The sequence below is a fragment of the Symphalangus syndactylus genome, chromosome 10, assembly GCF_028878055.3.
Source record: "Symphalangus syndactylus isolate Jambi chromosome 10, NHGRI_mSymSyn1-v2.1_pri, whole genome shotgun sequence".
Lineage (NCBI taxonomy): Eukaryota > Metazoa > Chordata > Mammalia > Primates > Hylobatidae > Symphalangus > Symphalangus syndactylus.
This window is the reverse complement of record NC_072432.2, coordinates 109,467,545-109,489,715: the sequence shown is the minus strand read 5'-3', so window position 1 is coordinate 109,489,715 and position 22,171 is coordinate 109,467,545. Positions and strand designations below refer to the sequence as shown.

At 46.1% G+C, this 22,171-nt stretch overlaps 1 protein-coding gene across 1 annotated transcript in view; it reads right to left on the bottom strand.

Annotated features, from left to right (window-relative positions):
* Window positions 1-22,171, bottom strand: part of GALNT15 (polypeptide N-acetylgalactosaminyltransferase 15) — a 91,185-nt gene that overhangs the window by 26,839 nt on the left and 42,175 nt on the right. Inside the window, exons 4-5 of the mRNA XM_055295513.2 lie at window positions 7,245-7,411; window positions 2,347-2,551 (exon numbers count right to left, since the gene is read on the bottom strand). Coding sequence (XP_055151488.2) covers window positions 2,347-2,551; window positions 7,245-7,411 — 372 coding nt within the window. The remainder of the gene's footprint in view (window positions 1-2,346; window positions 2,552-7,244; window positions 7,412-22,171) is intronic.

The window sequence follows — 22,171 nt, the reverse complement described above, 5'->3', positions numbered from 1 at the left end:
AAAACCTGACTCAGCTACGAATTATCTGCCCTTACACGTCATGTCACCTTTCTGAGCCTCAATTTTTCCCCGTATAAAACAGAAGCTAAAACACCTGCCTGAGGCATCTCCTGGGGGTCATTACAGAAGACATACGAAAGAAGTCTGCAAGGGTTATACATACATAAAGTTTAATGATGTTAATTACTGCATTTCTAAATGTCTGCATAAAAGAAGCATAGAAAACAGCCCAGCTGTCAAGTGGCTGTGTGACCCTGAGGGGTCTTTTTTACTTTCCTGGAACTCAGGGTTCTCAATAGTGAAATCATGAGATAAGACAAGATAATCTTCATGGTCCCTCTGAGAGCCACCTGTCTGTGATACCAGGATGGCAATTAGATGGGAAATGGGCAAGATCAACTTTGGAGTCTGACTCCAATGATAGACATCGCCGTGATTGCAAGATGGTCCTTTGCATGAAACAGAATAAAAAATGGCAGCTTTGGAGGGCCTGTGCATTTTTCTTTTCTTCTTTTCTTTTCTTTTCTTTTCTTTTCTTTTCTTTTCAGGATGGAGTCTTGCTCTGTTGCCCAGGCTGGAGTGCAGCAGCACGATCTTGGCTCACTGTAACCTCTGCCTCCCAGGTTCAAGTGATTCTCCCACCTCAGCCTCCCAAGTAGCTGGGATTACAGGAGCACGCTACCACGCCCAGTTAATTTTTGTATTTTTAGTAGAGATGGGGTTTCACCATGTTGGCCAGGCTGGTATCGAACTCCTGACCTCAGGTGATCCGTCTGCCTCGGCCTCCCAAAGTGCTGGGATTACAGGCATGAGCCATTGTGCTTGGCCAGCTTGTGCATTTTTGTGTCCTAGTTCTTGTCCTAGTGCTGAATTTACGTATGTCTTCTTTTCTTATGAGATGTGAGTCAAGAGACAATCTGTCTCATGAAACTGGGCAACATTAATCTGTCTTGATCTCACTTAAGTTCTGATTGTTCTTCTTTGTTACAATGGAATGCTGAACTATTAACAATTTACTTTCTGTCATTTGAAACCGTCTCCGTTTGGCTGACGGTAAATCCTATGTCTCCAGGATTCATTCCAATGTGGTCCAGGAATTTTTTCTTATATTTGATTGATCATCCCTAACTTCAAGTGAAGTAATAAACATTCACCACAGGTAGGAGTGAAGGATAGAAGTCATAAGGCTTGGTTCTAGTATTGGTCCTATCTTTCTGGGCACCATCAAACAATTATTGATTGTGGTTCTATTCTGCTACATGCCTACACGAGCTCCAAGGGGTATGCCTGAGGTGGTCCAAGGTGGGCCAGCCACCAGGTTTCAGTTTTCCTGGGTAGGATATTCAGATTGTGGGTAATGGTTCACTAGACATGTTTAGGAACTGTCTTGAGCAAGGAAGTGGGAAAGAGATTGACAGTCAGATGGGGGAAGGAGAGCAGAGAAATGATCAAGAAAAATGTTAAGATGCTTGTCTACAGGGTAATGTAATGCAATCGTCTCCAACTTCACATTTCCAAGGACTGGCCATAGGTAGAAAATTAGGGACCCCTTATATAAACTGGGGAAACAAAGAATGCTGTTTAGTCATCACAAAGCCTAATGTTTTGTTTTTACAGGTGAGTAATCTACAGCCTAGTGTAGTTCAGAGACTTTTTCCCCAGGTTATGTTACAAGCTTGATTAAAATTGCCGAATTTTCGGCCGGGCGTGGTGGCTCACGCCTGTAATCCCAGCACTTTGGCAGGCTGAGGTGGGCGAATCACGAGGTCAGGAGATCGAGACCATCCTGGCTAACACGGTGAAACCCCGTCTCTACTAAAAATACAAAAAATTAGCTGGACACAGTGGTGGGCGCCTGTAGTCCCAGCTACTCAGGAGGCTGAGGCAGGAGATGGCATTAACCTGGGAGGCGGCGCTTACAGTGAGCTGAGATCGCGCCACTGCACTCCAGCCTGGGTGACAGAGTGAGACTCCGTCTCAAAACAAACAAACAAACAAACAAAATGCCGAATTTTCACCAAAGGCAATGATAGCTATGGTAAGGTGTTACCCTTATCATGCAATTTAATACAATTTTAAGTATTTGCAACCTCACAGAAGCTGTTCTCCAGGCCTCAGTTTCTTTATCTATAAAACAAGGTAGATGGACTGGAAGACCTCTAACCTCCTTTCCAACTCTAACTCTATAGTCTTAAAAGACTTAAACATCTGAAAACCCAAAGGGAATAGATCACTCTCTAATTGAGATTCAGGAATTAATAGGTGGGTTGTTTTGTGAGTGGCTGACGCTGTAGACTATTTCTCCCAGTCCCATGTCTTGCTTTGCAAGCCCAGGGAATAAGTTACCTGTCGCCAGCTATTCTGCTGAGGAGGGGCTCCAGCCAGCCTGGGTGGCACTCGCAGTGGGCATCCATGAAGACCAGCACATCCCCGGTGGCCCTGGTGGCCCCCAGCATCCGGGCCCTGATGGCACCCAGCCTCTTGTTGCTCCTGAGTAACTTCACTCCCTCCAGCCTGGCCACATATTCGCTGAGAGCAGACTTGAGTTGTCCTGGAATCAACAGGGTTGTGGTCAATGGAATGACAAATGCCACAACCGATGAGATTGTGACTAAGATAATTGTCAACAACTCTCTCTTGGAAGCTGTGGTGAGCACCTGGGTCCTAAGAACCAAAAACATTATTACAGTGTGGTTGTTGCTAAGATGTAAGATGCTTCGTTAGGTTGGGGTGGGCCATGATTCTCTCCAGTAAAAGTTAGAGGGTTGGTGTCAGAAAACCAGGAAAGGGGAGAACTTGCTAACATTCTCCAAATGCAGCAGCAAGAATGTAGCAGATACTGTTGGTGTCTGATATGGTTTGGCTCTGTGTCCCCACCCAAATCTCATCTTGAGTTGTAATCCCCATAATCCCTATGTGTCAAGGGAGGGACCTGGTGGGAGGTGATTGGATCATGAGGGCAGTTTCCCCCATGCTGTTCTCGTGATAGTGAGTTCTCATGAGATCTGATGATTATATAAGTGTTTGACAGTTCTTCCTCCTCTCTCTCTCTCTCTTTCTCTCACTTGCTGTCATGTAAGACAGCCTTCCCCTTCCACCATGATTGTAAGTTTCCTGAGGTCTCCCCAGCCATGCGAAACTGTGAGTCAATTAAACCTCTTTTCTTTATAAATTACCTAGTCTCAGGCAGTTCTTTATAGCAGTGTGAGAACAGACTAATATAGTGTACTACTCAGATTCCCTGAGCTCCCCTTAACTGTTTTGGTTTGGTTTGCATGTCCCCAGCTGCTGTGGGTGCTAACTGAAATCTGAACCCTTCCCTGGAGACTTGCCTTGGGGTATTAAAACGGTCTCTGCTGCAGGTGCCAGACAGTCATGCAGGATGCTGCCCCCAGCCCCAGTCATGGTCAGTGACTGACCATTGCAGGGTAAAAAGCAAGACAGACCCCGCAGTGCAGCCTGTGCTCCAGAGTCCCCCATGGGATCAGGCTACGGCTGGACTTCACCTGAAACCACATATTTGTTCAGCTGTTCCCTCTGTCTCTTCTGCATCACTCACTCCCCTACAGATTTCCCCTGAGAGTACACCCTCAAAAAAATCACATGCACGTGAATCTGCATCTCAGGCCCTGCTTTCAGGAAACCTGACCTAAGACAGTGGTCAAGGAAGTCAAAGGCAAATGGGTCCATTAAATTTGGCGGCTGGTAGGAGATTGGTGATGCTGGTCAAAGAGGTCTCATTGCAGTTGATAGGGGAGTCTGCAACACAATGGGTCCAGGAGAGAAAATAGGAGATGAAAAACTGAGACCAAGAGTCCAGACAGTGTTTTAGGAAGGTTGATTCTATAGGGGAAGGGAGAAAAAGAGGCCTAAGAAGAAGATGATGGAAAGGATGAGAGAAGCTTTTTAGGTTTTGTGTTTAAGATAAGAATAACTTGATTGTGTGTGTGAGTGCATGTGTGTGTGCATGTCTGTGTACACACATGCCAAGAGGAACAAGTCAGTGGAGATGGAAGGAACAATGTGTTCACAGAGAAGCAGTGGTCTCCATGAAGTCTTGGAAATGGGGAGTCGCCCCAGCCCAGTGGACTAAGATCTCCCAAGGACAGGGTTTGTACCTAATATATCTCTTCTGCCCCAACCCTTAGTGCAGGGCCTGGCCCACAGTAGGCACTCAGTACATGTGCATTGAACAGAACTGAGCCAAAAAGCAAGAATTTCTCCCCAGTTGCCCAGCCCAGAGGTGGCCTTAACTGTGGATACAAGTAGCCTGGCTGCTTTGGTAGCTGAACCTCTGGGGAGGCTGGAGAAGGTTAAGGCAGCCCCACCTGAGAGCCCCCAGCAGACTTCGTACACTCCTTCCCTGGGAATCTGTCTTCTAAGCACCACTGATTTTCTGCAGGGAGAACAATGTCCTGAGCAGTAGAGGAAAGGAGTCCCAGTCACTGGGCTGTTGCAATTCTCACTGGTAAAATGCTTTGCTGATTTGTTACTTTATAACTATTTTTCTGGTAAGATTGTCAGCCCTGGTCCACTCCCTAGAGAGGAATCTCTGTTAGTCAAGTTATTAACATTTCTGAACTTGCATGTCTGAGAAGCAGCCCCTCAGTGACTTCATTGGCTTTAACATTGCTAAATGTAACATCTTCCTCACCATTCATTCTCCCCTTCCACTGTACTGACAGAACTTTGATGTTTCTCGGGGCAGCTAAAAACACGTATCTCCCAAGACTTCCTCTCACTGCTGGCAGCAGCTCTGGTAGAAATAAACTGAATGAAAGGATTCTGGGAAAACTATTATTTTACTATTCTTTTTTCCAAAGAGCACAAACTGGACTGGCCTCTGCCTATCTCTTCTTCATCTTTTTCCTATTTGAAATATGTATGTGATGTCCAAAGGTAGAGCAGCCCTGTTGTGATTATGAGGCCAAAACTACTCTCTAAGCATGTTGAAGTGGAAAGCAGATGAAGGTGTGTGTCCAATGGCATTGTGGAGCTGTCACACCAAAACCGCATTGCCACCCTATGAGCTTTCTGTACTATAAGGAAAAATAAATCTCTATTCATTGGTTAAGTCACTGCAGCAGGTTTCTGTTCTATGCAGCCAAATATAGTCCTTCACTGATATTCCCACCAAACATTAATTTATGAAGCCCTCCTTGGGCTGACTGCTGGTCTCTTCAGCTATACCTCTAACCCTTGTTAGTATTATTTAGGACAGACTTCTAGCAAGAGAGCTTCAGAATAGATTAAGGAAGAACTTCCAGACTGCAATGGTTGTTTGGCATTCTCAGAGGGTTTTGAAGCAGGTAAGAGCACCCATGTCTGAATGGTATAGTGCTCGGAAAAAGCTGGTATGATCCTCAACTCCTTCCCTCCAGAAAACAGCAGTAATACTGACTTCCACTTGTAAAGGGTCATCATGGGCTGGTCATCGCAAACGTTTTCTGATTTAATGATTTGGTGTGGGCATTACCACTCCAGACGAATACCCTGAAACCCATCTAGCTGATTCTATCACACTACACTATGCTGTCATGACCATCAGCTTGGAAGCCCGTCAAGGTGGCTCAGGGAAACCTGCAGCATCTTTTTCTGTCTCAGGTTTCCTCATAGGTAGAGTAGGGTTGATAAGCCCTGCCTCTTTGGGTGACCAAGAGGATTAAATAAAAACAGTGTGCAAGGTGGTGCTTGTCTGGGATCTGGGTATTGACAAGCACACAGAGGAGAGGGACCTGCAGAAATGGAACCAGTGCTGCCCTTGGTTGTGGAAAAGGCCTCGCACCCCAATGTCAACAGGAAATATGAGGCCACTGGATGGAGAGCCAGCCCAGTGGTGAGGGGCAGAAGGGCAGTTGGCCAGGAGGGGGCAGCTTAATTGCTTGGCAGGGGATCCAGATCCCCTCTGGTGGGGCTGCCAGCTCTGGGGTAGCCCATTTCTCTGGGGCCCAGCTCCTCCACTTTCCATACTCCCGAGGGGCACAGACATAACACAGCTCATCAGATGGTGGGGGCCTTACCACAGGTGTGCTCTTGGGCGGACCCCGCCCCACTTGAGGGTTTGGAGAGTCTCTGAGCACTTTACCCGCCAACCCAGCCCTGTCCCGCACCTGTTCATTACTCCTGCCTAATATGCAGCCAGCTGCACCCAGGAACCCCAGGTGTTCCCAGAGCCTCTGGCTAATCTGACTCACTGCTATGGCCAGGCTAGGCCCATCCTTGGAGTGAGGACCGTAGAAAGAACTAACAGAGGCACCTGGCTACCCTAACCCTTCTCCATTATTCCCCTTAGAAAAACGCGAATGCTCGGCTTGCCTCGGAGCGTTCTGATCTTCCCAGAAGGCCAGGAGGGGTGTCTCTAGGTCATTTAGTTGTGCCACAAATGTGGGCCTCAGGCCCAAGCCAAAGACTAGAGCAGAGGTTCTCAAAGAATGGTCCACAGAAAACAGCAGCATCAGCATCACCTGGGAGCTTGTTAGAAATGCAAATTCTTCGGCCCCACTCCATCTGCAGAAACTCTGGGGGTGGGCCCTGCAGTCAGTAGTTTAAAAATCCCACCAGGTGATTCTGATGCATGCTCAAGTGTGAGAGCCACTGACCTAGGAGTCAAGTGGGGGCTTCTCTGTCTCCATCTTCTTTTAGGGCTATCCCTAGTAGCCAGGTTCCTGTGAGAGGAAGCATACAGGCAGGTTCTGCAAGTCTGGGCTCTGGGCCTGACTCTGCTGCTTTTGGCTGACTCCGCTCCAGTCTGCTCTCTTCTCTGGGCCCCAGTTGCCTCCCCTGGAAAGTGAGTGGGTCTGTCTAAGCCATGATGAGTTAAGGACCGATACACATATGTGCGTATGTGTAAAGTGCTGCACCAGGGTCTAGGAGGCAGTGAGCACTGACAACAGGGCCACCTTGTGTGATTCTTCAGTGTCTCGGAGAGAGGACTGTTGGACTGGGTGGCGCCTGGGAGACAGATCCCCACAGGATCAGGGCGAGGCGACGCCCCTCAAGACCCTCCCCAGGGCTGTTTCCCCTGCAGGGCTCCTTCTCCTTCTCTGTCTTGTGGCCCCTACTGCCTTACTGGTTTCCCCGGTGGCTCTTCATTCATAAGTTACTTGCCCATTAGTCCTTATCTGGAGGTCTGTACTTGGGGAATCTTGCCTAAAATAGTTCCCAACTTCAATCTTTTGCTTGAGAACTCCAGCCACCAGGGGGTAAGGCTCACCCGGACGAGCCTGGAGGAAAGCCGTGGCTACCTTGCTGGCTGAGGTCGTCCACCAGGATGATCTCCTTCAGGAAGGCCCTGGGCACTGTGTCGAGGATGCTGTGTACAGTCCTCAGGAGGGTGGACCAGGCTTCATCATGGAAACAGAGGATGATGCTGGCTGTGGGCAGGCTGTCCTGAGGGTGCTGCTGCAGACACCTGCAGGGAAGACAGCCAGAGAGCCATGGGGAAGAGAAGGCCACAAGAAACACTCCACACCCTCTAACTCACTTCCTTTACTCTGGCTGGGGCTTCTCACATTATATGGCTGTCCTATGGGATCTCTTAAATTTCCCATATAAAAAGAACCTGTTACGCCCCATAGTGGTGCTGTCTACTATCTCCCAATTCTCAGATCTCAAGAGCTCCTTTATCATTTAATCCAAAGTCCCTCTCATTGCAATTGAGAAACGTTGCCATCGTTCTCAGCAGATGACTGTCCTCATCTGTAAAATGAGAATGAATGACAATATTATCAACCTCACAGCTCTCACACTCGAGCATGCATCAGAATCACCTGGTGGGATTTTTAAACTACTGACTGCAGGGCCCACCCCCAGAGTTTCTGCAGATGGAGTGGGGCCGAAGAATTTGCATTTCTAACAAGCTCCCAGGTGATGCTGATGCTGCTGTTTTCTGTGGACCACACTTTGAGAACCTCTGCTCTAGTCTTTGGCTTGGGCCTGAGGCCTACATTTCTAGCACAACTAAATGACCTAGAGACACCCCTCCTGGCCTTCTGGGAAGATAGAACGCTCCGAGGCTGTGGTGAGGCTTAGATAGGATGATGCGCATAGTTAAGTGTCCAGTAATCTCTGTCATCCATTCAAGGGCAGGGACACTATTTTCTTTATTTTTATGTCCCTACAACCTAGCATAGCACCTGGCACACAATTTTTAAATGTTAGAACTTACTATTTTTTAAAATTTTATTTTATTTTAAGTTCCAGGATACATGTGCAAGGTATGCAGGTTTGTTACATAGGTAAATACGTGCCATAGTGGTTTGCTGCCACCATCAACCCATCACCTAGGTATTCAGCCCCACACGCATTAGTTATTTATCCTGATGCTCTCCCTCCCCATGCCCCCACAACGGCCCCAGTGTGTGTTGTTCCCCTCCCTGTGTCCGTGTGTTCTCATTGTTCACCTCCCACTTATAAGTGAGAACATGCAGTGTTTGGTTTTCTGTTCCTGTGTTCATTTGCTGAGGATAATGTTTTCCAGCTCCATCCATGTCCCTGGAAAGGACAGGATCTCATTCCTTTTTATGGCTGCATAGTACTCCATGGTACATATGTACCACATTTTCTTTATCTAGTCTATCATTGATGGGCATTTGGGTTGATTCCGTGACTTCACTATTGTGAATAGTGCTGCAACAAACATACATGTGCACTTCTGCACAGCAAAAGAAATATCAGAGTGAACAGACAACCTACCAAATGGGAGAAAATTTTTGCAATCTATCCATCCGACAAAGGTCTAATATCCAAAATCTACAAGGAACTTATGCAAATTTACAAGAAAAAAGACAAACAGCCCCATTAAAAAGAGAGCGAAGGACATGAACAGACACTTCTAAAAGAAGACATTTAAGCTCTTATTATTTTTATGGAAGAAAAAACAAGGATGGAATGTTTGTGAGTGCCAACCACATGCCAGACACCATGCAAGGCCTTTAATATATCACTCCACATTCATCTGATAATCCGTGGGTTGGGCTATCTTACTCCCATTTTACAGATGAGGAGTCGGAGGCTCCGAGGGAAGGGAAGACATCAAAGCTCACATTCCTGGCAAGTGGCAGTGCTGAATATTCTACCTTCAAAACTCTCACGCCCTTTCCACTTTGCTGGCTTATGGCTGGATAGCGGGGGTGTTTGCATTTCCCTCTGCTGAGGGGCTGTCTGTGAACAGGGTGCTTGGTGTTTGCTTTGCTTGGGGTCTGTTGAGAATCAGTGGGTCCAGGGTGGAGTGAATTATAACAACCTGATACATGGAGCAGTGTATAGCTCACACTTGCGTACAAAAGGCACTTTCTTAACGTGTGTTTCTGAAGAGCCTCTTTCTGAGTTGCAGCTGCTGCTCAAACTGTGTTCCTTCTCAGAGGGACATTTGAATAGGAGCCATCTCAAGGACCCCAAACTTCGGACACCTAAAGGAATCTGTGACGTGGAACTGCAGGCAGAGTGACAACCAGGCTGAGGCTGGCCCTGTCTGAGGGAAACACCTTCTAAGAGGTGTCAACTCACGCTGCTCCCTAGCTTGGTACCAGTCCTAAGAAAGGCAGACAACTCTCAGTGCACAGGAAACCTGTGTGTGACTCTCAGGGCAAAATCCTGTGTAGAGAGCAAGAATTGAGTATGGGAAATGGTAAACAGAATTCCTAAATAATTTGTAAAAACATAAAAACATCTCATAAATGAGCTAATTATTTTGTTGGTTTATAAATTTATAAGCTATTTATTTCCATAAATGATTTGAAGCCACTCACAAAAAAATACACACAATACAAATACTTAAAATGATGGTAAAATAAAAATAAGGAGGAAAAGTCAGGAGCTGAGGAATATGAGTAAATTTAGAAAGTCAGCATTTGGAGAAAGAACATAAATATATAGGTTATAAGGGCCTAGGTATTTCTAGAATGAATTTAAATTTGACTCTGAGATTCCTGGTAGCCAAAGTAAAATGTGTATTCTGCAACAGAATTATCACCATTAGAGAAGTTACATGCAAGGTTTTTTGGGGAAAGCAACACTCTTTCTAGTAATTTGTTCTTTCAATTACCACTTTATCACTTTTTATTTTGAAATCGTTTAAGACTGACAAGAAATTGCCAAAATAGTACAGAGAGTTCCTATGTTCCCTTTACCTAGCTCCCCATCATGAAAATATCTTACGTAATCATCCACAATGAGCAAAACCAGAAATCCGACATGGTTCAATACTGTTAACTCAAATATCATATTAGTTTTGGCCGGGCGCGGTGGCTCACGCCTGTAATCCCAGCACTTTGGGAGGCTGAGGCGGGCGGATCACGAGGTCAGGAGATCGAGACCATCCTGGCTAACACGGTGAAACCCCGTCTCTACTAAAAATACAAAAAATTAGCTGGGCGAGGTGGCGGGCGCCTGTAGTCCCAGCTACTCGGGAGGCTGAGGCAGGAGAATGGCGTGAACCCGTGGGGCGGAGCCGGCAGTGAGCCGAGATGGCGCCACTGCACTCCAGCCTGGGCGACAGCGAGACTCCGTCTCAAAAAAAAAAAAAAAAAAAAAAAAAAAAACAAATATCATATTAGTTTTAAAGAGAAAATTTAACACCCATCTAACACTTATTTGAAAGATAAATTCCTATGGACTTTAGAAAGATGTCCCTAAATGCATGGCAGCATTCTGAGAACCATCCTTAAAACAAATAAAATAATGAACTTTATATGAACTTTTATAGTTTGAGTTCAGGACTGTTCAAATAACACGTCCAGAATGGAACCAGCTTCCCTGTAAGGTTTTAGGGAGATGACTGTGTCCCCAGCACATGCATAGTCTTTGCTGAGGTCTTTCACCCCCTTCATTCTCTCCCCTGCTCCCCTGGTGGGGCTGAGAATTTCTGCTCTGCCCTCAGACTTGCTCTAGGCTGCTCACAAACAGGTGCAAAATTTCCTCATATCCTCTCCACTTCTTTTGTGGTCAGGCATTTGGGTAAACCCAGGGGTCCTAGACAGGGACTGGTGGCTGTGAAAAGAAATTTTGCCTCAGTAAATTCAGTGGGTATGAAAAAAAAAAACCGTAAACTATTAATTGGGCTTATTGCCAGGAGACTGGCTATTTGCCACCTGAGATAGGAAAGGAGTTTGGGACAGAGAGCCCTGGGTTTGGAATTCTTGTGGGGGCAGTTTAATAGTTTACCAAAGTCAGTCCTGTCTGCTCCAAGAACAGAGCACGGCTATGCCTGCCAGCCATGCCTAGCTCCTTCCTCTGTCTCAATTCATAGACTATGAGAATTGGAAACAACACAAGTGTGCATTATGCACACACATGTGCACGTGTGTGCGCGCGTGGTGTGTGTATCCTTGTAGTAAGATGGTCAAAAGAACTTAGACTTCACAATCAGACATATTTAGATTTGAATGTTCACTCCGTTGCTTCCTAAGTTTCCTTGGGTAATTCACTCAATATTTACAGGTATCAGTTTACTCATTTGGAAGGTAAAGGTAACCATAATTACCCTTTAGGCCCATTGAGAGAATCAAAGAATAATAATAGGCACCCAATAGACAATGACTGGTTTATAGCCATCTTCCAAAAAGACACAATGTAATTAGTATGAATGTTATATTTATGATCATCTTTGCAAATTATAGCTATCTTTAAACAACTTTTCTACAGTATAGCATGAGACATCTACTGAACTACTTTCAAGTTTGGGTTTCCCAACAGTGTCCACTTCAGAGCTTTTGGGAGAAATAAGTTTGATAAAGGGCTTAGCACAGTGCCTGGCATGGAGCAGGGCCTCCTTCAATGAAATAAATTTGTATTTAACCTCTAGCTCTTTAAGATCACACTCCTTGCATATTACTCAAAGTAAGGAGATTTGAGAGCTTCCCTCTCTGCTAGTTAAATGGTGACCAGGGCACTCAAGTTCCTCTCTTTGATCTCACAGATCATTCTCTGCCGGGTGGCAGTCTCACCTGGTAACTCAGATTGTGGACACTGAGGCTCCACCACTTCCTAGCTGCGGAGATGACCCTGGGAAAGTTGCTTAGCTTCTGGGTGCCTTGGTTTCCTCAGAAAGGTAGCAGTAGGGCCCACTTTTTGGGGTTTGCTGCTGTGGAGATGAAATGATCTATAAAGCACCAAGAACAGTGGGTGGCACAGAGTGAGCACCATGCATTTGCTGCCATTATTAACAGATGTCCCATTAATACAAGAGGTACCTCTCAAGCTCTTCCAGCCTTGAAAGTGTGTGTTCTTGATTCTTTGGGGGCTCCTTCCTGCAGGAGGAGGAAGAAGGAGGCAGAAAAATAAGGAGAGCAAGCATTTCAAAGAGAATTTCATAGACTCCCCTTGCTCCAGGAATTTTTGTGTTTTATGAACAGATATAACTTCTGTCCTCATAGTGAGAGAGAAGATGGTGAACTGATGGATGGGCAAGGAGTGTGAGTGGGATAAACTTAACAGGCTGCTAAGAGATGTTAAAGGCCAAATGGGTTCTTGAAAGCCATTACAAGGCTATGGGGGATGTCCCCCCAAGCTGTGGAGGCAGGTCTCCTGGCATCAGCTCAGAAAGAATCCTTCTCCTCTCTCAGGGAAAGAAACTCACGCAGTCTTCAAGACATAAACCGACAGCTGTGGTTTGTTCTGCAACTGCAGAACTGCCTGGAGACCAGAGCTAAAAATCACCATGGAAATAATCTGGTGTTTCAGAGGAGGACCAGCACCGGCTCTGAGTGGACCCAGCCTGAGGTTTGTGAGAAGGCCCAGCACCCACAACATGGCTTGGAGTGCGGAACTAAATATTATAACCCCAAATTTGACAAAGTCTTGTGTCTCAGGGCCTGTTAGATGCTTTTAAGAAGAGCCAGGGATTGTTTTGTTTCTGTCCTAGTGGGCTGGAGGGGGAGCCTGAGGATGGTGCAGACTGTGTAGCTCCCAGACACCAGTGGAAGGGAGGGATACCAACTACTTGTACAGCCTTATGTCGGTCCATGGTCATCACCCCAGGATGGGCTACATCAGCCTGTGGGCAGCACAGTCATGCAGGGATGGGCAAATGGGATGAGTCCTGTCTGCCTGTAGTTCCAGGTGGCAGCACAGAACCAAGTAGGAGGGTGTGGCAAGCAAATAGCGTCCCTGAGAGCAGCCAAACTGCAACTCCATTCACCTTGATAAACTTGCTCAAAAATGTGTTAGTTCAGCTGGTGTTATATCAAGTGGATAAAAGGTGAAATTTTGGCATTGGGTTCAAATTCCAGTCTGTCCTTATGTGACCTGGGCAAGTACAATAAGCTCTCTGAGAACTATCCTTGCTTTCAACAGTCTCCAGACCAACAGACTCAGTTATACTTCAGTCACTAATTCTCATTTCCCACAATCTTTTTGACTCCATTAATCCATCTTGAACATACAATTTACTTAAACTCATGTTGCTCATCTGTAAAATGGGGTTGTTGGAAGGATCAAATGAGCTGATACATTTGAAGTACTTATTCATAGTAAGAGCCCAAAAATGCTAGCTATTATTGATTCTTGCAAACCTCTCATGTGCCTAGATATCTCTCTAGCTTCAATTTCTTCATCTATACAATGAGGATAACAAGTAGGGTTACTTTAAAGGGCTATGTAAAATGTTGTGTGCTTTGTCCATAGCAGGCTTTCAGTAACTGGAAGCTGTTACTATTTCTCAGGTAGGAATGTGCTGACTGGCTTCTGGTGTTGTCTGAACATGTCTCTGAGGATGTCCTTCAACACAGCAGAGGAACTGGGCTGGTATTCTGGGAATAACAATCACTGATATTTGTAGGATATTCCCATGCATTATCTCATTTACTCCTCATCTCAACCACTAGGGCTGGTGCATTGCCCGACACCAGTGGGTGCCATGTTCAGAGATCACCATGCACTGGTGTCTCTTGAAGTTATGCAACATGGTGGTGCTGTTCACCTCATGGATTACAGGTAAAGGAGGCCAGGTGGGTGATTGGAGTTCAGCTAGATCCCCTGCTGGACCTAACCTCCCTAGAACCCTGGCCTAAGAGCAAAATGTTTCCTGTGATTCAGGCTGCCACTGGGAGCAAAGCTCTCCAATCTCCTTGCTCATCCAGTGGCTTTGGTGGCTTCCTTTTGTTGTTGTTGTTGTTGTTGTTGTTATTGTTAAAATGCAGGATGACTTCTCTTCAGGAGGATGAAGCTTGTAATAGAAAGCATCCAACTCCTTAGCTGATGTGAGTGTGTAAGTTTTGGGAGATGCTGAGGAGACAATAAGAAATGGTCCATATGGTATGGCCCTACTCACCCATGTTTGGGAGCCCTGGGCTCCTCATGTCACCATGAGGACCTTGGAGAGGGAGGACACAAGGAGGGAGGTAGGAGTGAGGACAGAGAGGGAAACGGTGCTATGGACCTGTCATCTGCTTTGCAATCTATCCACTCTTCCTCCCCGGCTCCCATCCAACTTTACAGAGCTTCAGGCAGTAAGGAATGAGGGGTGGGTAGACCAGAACTAGGAAGAGGGTTTGAGCGGCAATTCAGAGAAGCCACTGGAAACCTAGGAAGCTGGCTAAAGTCCAGCCAACAAAGATCTTTGAAAGGTCCTGAACTGCATCTACGCCATCCCCTCCTAGTGCTCCAACCCCTTTGTTCACGTTTGAAGGGAGCATAAGCTCAAATGCCAGCCAGGGAGATGTGACTCTGGCCCTGTGGGTGCTTCAGTGAGCCAGAGGCCACATGGCCCACCTAAAAGGCACAGCTGACGTTACTGGGAGGAAATTTAGTCCAGTTTTGCCACATCTTCCTGATTTTCAGAAAAAGCCAGAAACCTGAATTGTTTCTGGGAAATCTCTTAATTTTTAAATGTTGGCCACTAATCCAAAATTTTTAAATAAAACTGCGTGGCCAAACAAACATGTCTGTGATGGGACATGACCTATGGCTGCCATTTTGTGCCAACTGAGTTCCTGTAACTTCTCGATTCCACCACTGGGCAAGACTCCTCTTCCTTCACCCACAGGCAACACTTTGCCTTCTGTGATTCTTTTCCTCTGAGGCGCCCCCTTGCAAGTGTGTACAGCCTGAGCCAGGATAACGGTCTGGGGGGAAGAGCGTGAAGCTAGATGTGCTAGGAGATGTGCCACGTGCCCTGGACGAAGACCTTCCGTCAGGCTCAGACCTCTGAATCCCCCTTGAGGGAATGAAGATAAGGGGCCTTGGACAAGTCTGCCACTTCTTTCCTCTGCAACCTAGTTCCCACATCTGACACTGAGGGATTCACTGTGTAATATCTAAAGATCCTTCCACCTTTGAGTCTGTGATTTGTTTTCACTGAGGGAGAATGGAGGAATAGGGTAGCACCTGTGATGCAGGCGTCTTATTAATATGTATCATAGCCACCACTTCATTAGGATTCCTATGTACCAGGTGTTGTGCTTTAGCAGCATGAATTATTACAAGAATTATTACATTTAATCCTCCCAAATGCCCTTTGAAATAGGAATTTTCATGTGTGCAAAGATGGTCACAACATATCTGTTCACCGTGTTTTTTTATAATGTGAGTCAACCACTCTTTACATCAAGAAATGGAATCTATTTCTTCAGCCCCTAAGTCTGGCTGGTCTTGTGCCTTCCTTAGACCAATAGAATGTACTAGAAGTGACATTCGAGAACTCCCAAGATTAAGCCTCAAGGCCTTCCACTTGCTGTCATGAGATGCCACGTAATGAAACCAACGTAGCCTAATAGAGGATTAGAGACTGCTTGAAGAAAAACTAAAGTGCCCCAGCTGAGGACCAGCATCAGCTGCCAGGTCTGACAGCGAGGCCATCTTAGTATTCAGTGTACTCAGCCGCCCTCTGACGGCAGCCACAGGGGTGAACCCAGGGGAGATCAGCAGAAGAACTGCCTGGCTGAGTCTGGTCCACATCATAGAACCATAACATAGAAATGGTTACTGTTTGAAATCACTAATTTTTTTTTTTTTTTTTGAGACAGAGTCTAGTTCTGTCACCCAGGCTGGAGTGCAGTGGCATTATCTTAGCTCACTGCAACCTCCACCTCCCAGGATCAAGCGATTCAGATTCCTGAGTAGCTGGGATTACAGGCGTGCACCACCATGCCTGGCTAATTTTTGTATTTTTTGTAGAGACGGGGTTTCACCATGTTGGTCAGGCTGGTCTTGAACTCCTGACCTCGTGATCCACCCGCCTTGGCCTCCCAAAGTGCTGGGATTACAGGAGTGAGCCACCACACCCAGCCTGAAATCACTAATGTTTTAATAATATTTTTATTGAGATATAATTCACATACCATAATGTCCACCCTTATAAAGTGTACAATTCCATGGATTCAAGTATAAAGGTGTGCAGCCATCACCACTATCCAATTTGAGAACGTTTTCAACACCCCACCCCCCAAAACCTACTACCCATTGGCAGTCACTTCCCACTGCTCCTGCAACTACTGCAGCCCGTGGCAACCACTAACCTACTTTCAATCTTTACAGACTTGCCTACTCTGGACACTTCATATGAATGAAATGACATAACATGTGGCCTTTTGTGACTGATTTCTTTCACTTAGCATAATGTTTCCAAGCTTCATCATGTTGTAGTCTATATCAGTACTTCATTTCTTTTTACTGCCTAATATTTCATTGTTTGAATATACCACATTTTATTTGTCCATTCATCAGTTGATGGACATTGGGGTTGCTCCTATTTTGACTTATATTGTGACTATGAATATTCATGTATAAGTTTTTGTGTGAACATGTTTTTAATTTTCTTGAGTATATACCTAGGACTGGTATTACTGGCCACATGATAGCTCCATGTTTAACACGTTGGGGAACTGCCAAACTGTTTTCCAAAGCAGTTGCACCATTTTACAGTCCCACCAGCAATGTGTGAGGGTTCCAATTTCGCCACATCCTTGTCAGCACTTGCACTTGCACTGCCTTTTACTGCAGCCATCCTAGTGGGGGTAAAATGGCATCTCATTGTGGTTTTGATTTGTATTTTCCTACTGACTAATGATTTGAACATCTTTTCATGTGCTGTTGACCATTTTTATGTCTTCTTTGAAGAAATGTCTATTCAAATCCTGTGCCCATTTTAAAATGGAGTGTTTTGTTGTTTAATTGTTGGGTTGTAAGTGTTCTTTTTGTATTTTGGATACAAATCTCTTATCCAATATAGGACTTACAAACATTTTCTTCTACTCTTGGATTGTCTTTTTCACTTTCTTGATGACATCTTTTGAAGCACCAAAGTTTTAAAAATATCTATTTTTTAAAAGCTACTAAGTTTTGATAAGGTGCGTTATAGAGCACTAAATTATGGACAAACTTTCCCATTTTTAAGATGAGGAAACTAGAGCCCAGAGAGCTTAAGTGACTTGTTTAAAGTTACACAGCAAATAGCTCATAGTATACTGCTATTATCTGTCTATCTATCTATCTATCTATCTATCTATCTATCTATCATCTATCTATCTATCTATCACCATCTTGGACTACAGTGTGAGCAGAATGTTCTGGATTCAGAGTCATAAAGGGACAATGATGGAAGGTTATTTGAAAAACATGCGATCCATCAGTTCCTCCACACATTCTGCACTGTCTACGCTGATTCCTTAAGGTCTTCGAAAGGCAACTTACTTGACCCCTCAGTCTTGGCTGCCTTACAAATGTGCTTACAGGGAGTCGTGCTTGTCATCGCGCTCTCAGCTTTCATCAGGCGACAATGAAAGAATCACTTTTAGGAAACCCACTCTCCATTACCGAGGGAACCTATTGAGGATGTTGTTCCCCCTGTCACTTGTTATCCACACTTTGATGATTTGGAAGAAAAGTCCTTGCAGATATAAGTGCCACAAAATACTTTCCTTCATCTGAGCAACTGGTGTGCTTCCTCCTCATGAATAATACAAATAAGAATATCGTCTTTTTTTATTTTCAGTGTGGCTGCCAGGAAGCTCAGAGTAAGAAAATAGGATAATTATTCATTGAGGAGGCTCTAAACAGGCCTGCCTATCTTCATTCTGATTTTCTCTTTAATCTTCACCTTCCATCTCTCTATCAAGTCATTTAACAGATATTTATTGACAGCCTATTATGTGTTAGGACTGAAAGATGAATGAAATAGACATGATGCCTGAAGCACAGTCTGTGGTGCCCCTGCCCATATCCTCTTGGGCCATCTCATTATAATACAGGACGGCCCAACTTCTAATGGCCCTAGGGCTGTCTCTGGCTGACCAGTGTGATTTCCCCAGTCAGAGCATCCCCAGAGAACTGGAAAATTAACCCCTACCCCACCCCAGTGAGCTGTGCTCAGCCAGTGATTGAAAAGAGTTGGTTTATTAAATACCCAGCACCCTCACCCCTAAGGGCAGAGGGTAGGAAGCGCTGAGATGCATGCATGTTCTACACTGTCTCCAAGGGCTGAGCTCCAGCTGCCCACAGAGGTAGCTGCCTTGAACACATGCCTCTCTCAGGCATCTCTGCTCCACTTTCCTGAGCCCCTACCTGTGCTTCTTGGGATAACCTGCAAAATAAAGCCTTCTTTCAGGATCTTCTTTAGGGGAAACCTAAACTAAGATTGCCCCTAATGGCATGGAGTTTATATCCTATTAAACATAACCAAATCATTATTCAACAGCTGTAGTGAAACGTTCTGGAGGTAGGGACGTGAAATCAAAGCCAAGACCTGAAGGGTGGGTAGGACACAGCCCAGAGAGAGAGTGCAGGTGGGGAATGAATGGCATGCCTGGCAGGTGTCACAGCCTCTGCTAAGGCCCAGAGGTGGGAAGGGGCTGGCATGTACCAGGAACTGAAGGAAAGACATTCATAGCATTGCTGAGCCAACCAATGAGGCAGGGCATGGCAAAGGCTCTTGAACATCATAAAGCAAGGCCCCAAGTGACTAGGGACTTATGCAGAGGATCCAGGAAGAAATATATGTTTTTATTGTTAAATAATGAGGCTAACTTCTCTGCTTCAACAAAATATCCGGTGAATATTTTACTATCTCAGTTTGTATGTGTCGCTCAAGTGTCCAAAACCTCACCCCTGACCTCCTTTGTTCATCCTCTGAGTGGGAGCACTGGGACAGGAACGACCAAGGGCTTTGGAATCAAATCAACCTGGGCTTAATCCCTAATTAGCCAACACACGGATGTTGATACCTTTCTCCAGCCCAGGGTGTGTCCTGGATTGAAAGGGATAATCTTAGCCTAAGAGAGCTGTTCTGCAGGCTAGCTTTATATCTTCACACTCCAAGATCAGAGGAGTCTGGTGTCTTGTGTTTACATACAGATGCACACCCTCTTTTCATGCAGCTCCAGGATCCCCTGTGAACCTGGAAAAATGCATTTGGATGATGGCTCTGAAGAGAATGAGTCACAGCATTGCACCAGATGGCCTGGCTGTAGTACTGACGCTCTTCCCTCCCTCCCCTTGCCTGGCCAGAGTAGAAAGTTTTCTGCCAGGTTTCCTAAAGCTGTTTTGGGGATACTGACTCCCAGTTCCTATCAAATCAGTGGAGGCTCCCCACTCGGGTAGGCTTCTCTATCTCAGCCCTGATCCCACTGATGTACCAGCCTGTTTGCTTGTCTGCATCCCCCAGTGCACCCCAAGCTTCTTGGGGTTGGGGCTGGGTATTGCTTACCTTCTTACTTCTGATAGTTGTTAAATAAATATTTGTTCACTGAAGGAAGGAAGACACTGAACTTGTTCTCAGGAAGTGTGTAAGCTGGTTGTCAAGATTAACAGGGGAGTAATCCCACAGAGCCAAGTTCCTCCATTATAAGAAAATCCTAGCTTGCCTGTAATTGGTGGCACTTATCTTGAGAACACCATACCAACTTCTAGGCCAGGCCTGAGGCTGCTAGGGCTGGGACACAGCCTGGAGCTGAGGCCTTGGAGGAACGGATGAAGAAGCTTGCAGACAAGAGAGATGGGTGGAAAGGGCTGGAGTCTGCAGTGGAGGCTGATGCTGCCAGCCTGTCATTCTCCATCAGTGGACAGAGGTCACAAGGTACATGCCATTCCCTTCTCTTTGTGTGGGTTCTCCAAAGTCCCACAGCTCACTTCTGGGGGGTTCAGGGGATCCTTGAACAGGATCACGTAGGGATCCTGTTAAAATAGAGATTTCTTCTAGTAGGTTTAAGTGGGGTCTGAAGGGTCTGCATTTCTGAGGCTGCAGGTCTGAGGACCACACTATGAGTGGCACTGGAGTAAATAACATCAATTCCTCCCACCCCAGGACAAGGTGAAGATTAACCACGTCTATCTAACCCCCAAGGCCAGCTGGGTTTGTCCTGAAGTGCAGAGTAAGACCCTACCACACTTGTTACCATGAGTGCGATTGACCCAAAAAAGGACGCTATGTAATTAGCTCTGTCTACACTGCAACCCCACTGCGGGGTAAGGGATCCAGAGTGGAGGTCCAGAGGAGGTACTGCCTCTGCTGCGGCCACTGTGGACTCGAGGGCTGGAAGCTTGGTGTTTGTGGCGTCCCTTCATGACTTGGACAGCCAGGCCCCATAAGCACCACTCACACTGCCCATACTGGGTTGTCTTCCCTCTCTTGTGGGGGGAATTGAGCTAAGTTCCAGCCGCAGGTCTCAAGCCCAGCTTGTTCCTGTTCTTGTCCCTCATCCCGAAGGGCACGTCTACTCTCTTGGATTTATTGATGCCCTGTCAGCTGCCTCCTTCCTCTTTTGCAGGCCAGGCTATCACAGCCAACAAGGGGTGTGGGGAGTCATCTTGGGGTGAATCATGGCCTGGCAGGACAGAGTCTTCGCAGGGAACTGAGTGGACCCTGTGTGGATTGCAACACCATCTTCTACTTGACAACAAAGCAGCAGCCAAGGCGATTCTCCCGCCCCTGCCCTTCCCTCTGACCCCTTGCCCATTATGGCCTCTGGGGCAGGAAGTGGGGAACAAAGGAGAAGATACCCCTCCCAGCTCTCCCACCCCAGCTGTGAAGAGCCATTGACCACCTGGGGCCTTGCAGCCCGGCTGCACCATAAAACCACCTGGGGAGTTTTAAGCTCTTGGTGCCCAGGCCTCACCCCAGACCAACTAAATAGAAATCCTTGGAAGTGGAGCACGAGTATGAATAGTTTTTAAGACTTTCCGGGTAATTCCAATATACCTGCACATTTATGATGATTTAGCAGCCTCCAGGGCCAGAAAATAACTTTTCAGTCAGAGAAAGGACAGCAATATGGTATCCACAGCTCCATTTTTCTCCATCTCTCCAACTTAACTCCTAGGCCATTTACTCAAGAATATGATAAGGGTAACTTCTGTTTGGACTTAATACACAAGGAAAATCATCACACGTTGTATGTCATTTTCTCTACAACCTTATGCACGGGTGTTATTATTATCGCATTTTACAGCTGAGGAACTGAGGCTCAGAGAGGTTGAGTGACTTGTACAAGGTCACACAGTAACAGGTGGTACCAGGATTCAACCCCAGGTCCACAACTGTTTAATCACAGCTATGGGTACATAAACCAGGGAAACACAGGCTGAACCATAAAGGCAAGTTAAAAGCAGCTAGCACACAGCCAGCTACTGCTAAGCTGACATTTATGTTTAAGGACAAACCACCGGGGCCATGAGGTAGCCTGTTCCTCTCTGCTGTCTTCTCTATTTTCTGACCCTAGTATTGCTTCCTACGTGGAAGCTTCCCAAACTCTACCAGCTCTCTACTCGCTTTCTCTACCAGTAGTTCCCCAGACTATCTAGCATCAGCTTAAAAAAATTCCGATTACTGGGCTCCAACTCAGAACTCTGAAGCATTGCCACTGAGGGGGTCTGAACATCTATGTCTTTAACAGGCAATACAGGGGGGTTGGGTGTGCACATACTTTTGGGAAGTCGTGGTGTAACTCCTCGCTGTTGAAAAATGTGCTCTGTGGGCCAGCAGTGCTGGTGCCACCTTGGAGTGCCTTTGATAGAAATGGAGCATCTGAGGCTGCCCTCCTGACCTGCTGAATTTGACTGCATTTTACCAAGATGCCTAGATGATTCACATGCACCTTAAAGTTTGAGGAGCACTGCTCTGGCCAGTCTGTTTGGCATAAAGAGTGTGCCTTAGAGCAGAGGTTCTCAAAGTATCTCTGGATTGGGAGCAGCAGCAGCAGTACCAGGAGTTTGCAGAAATGCAGATATTGAGCCCCACCTC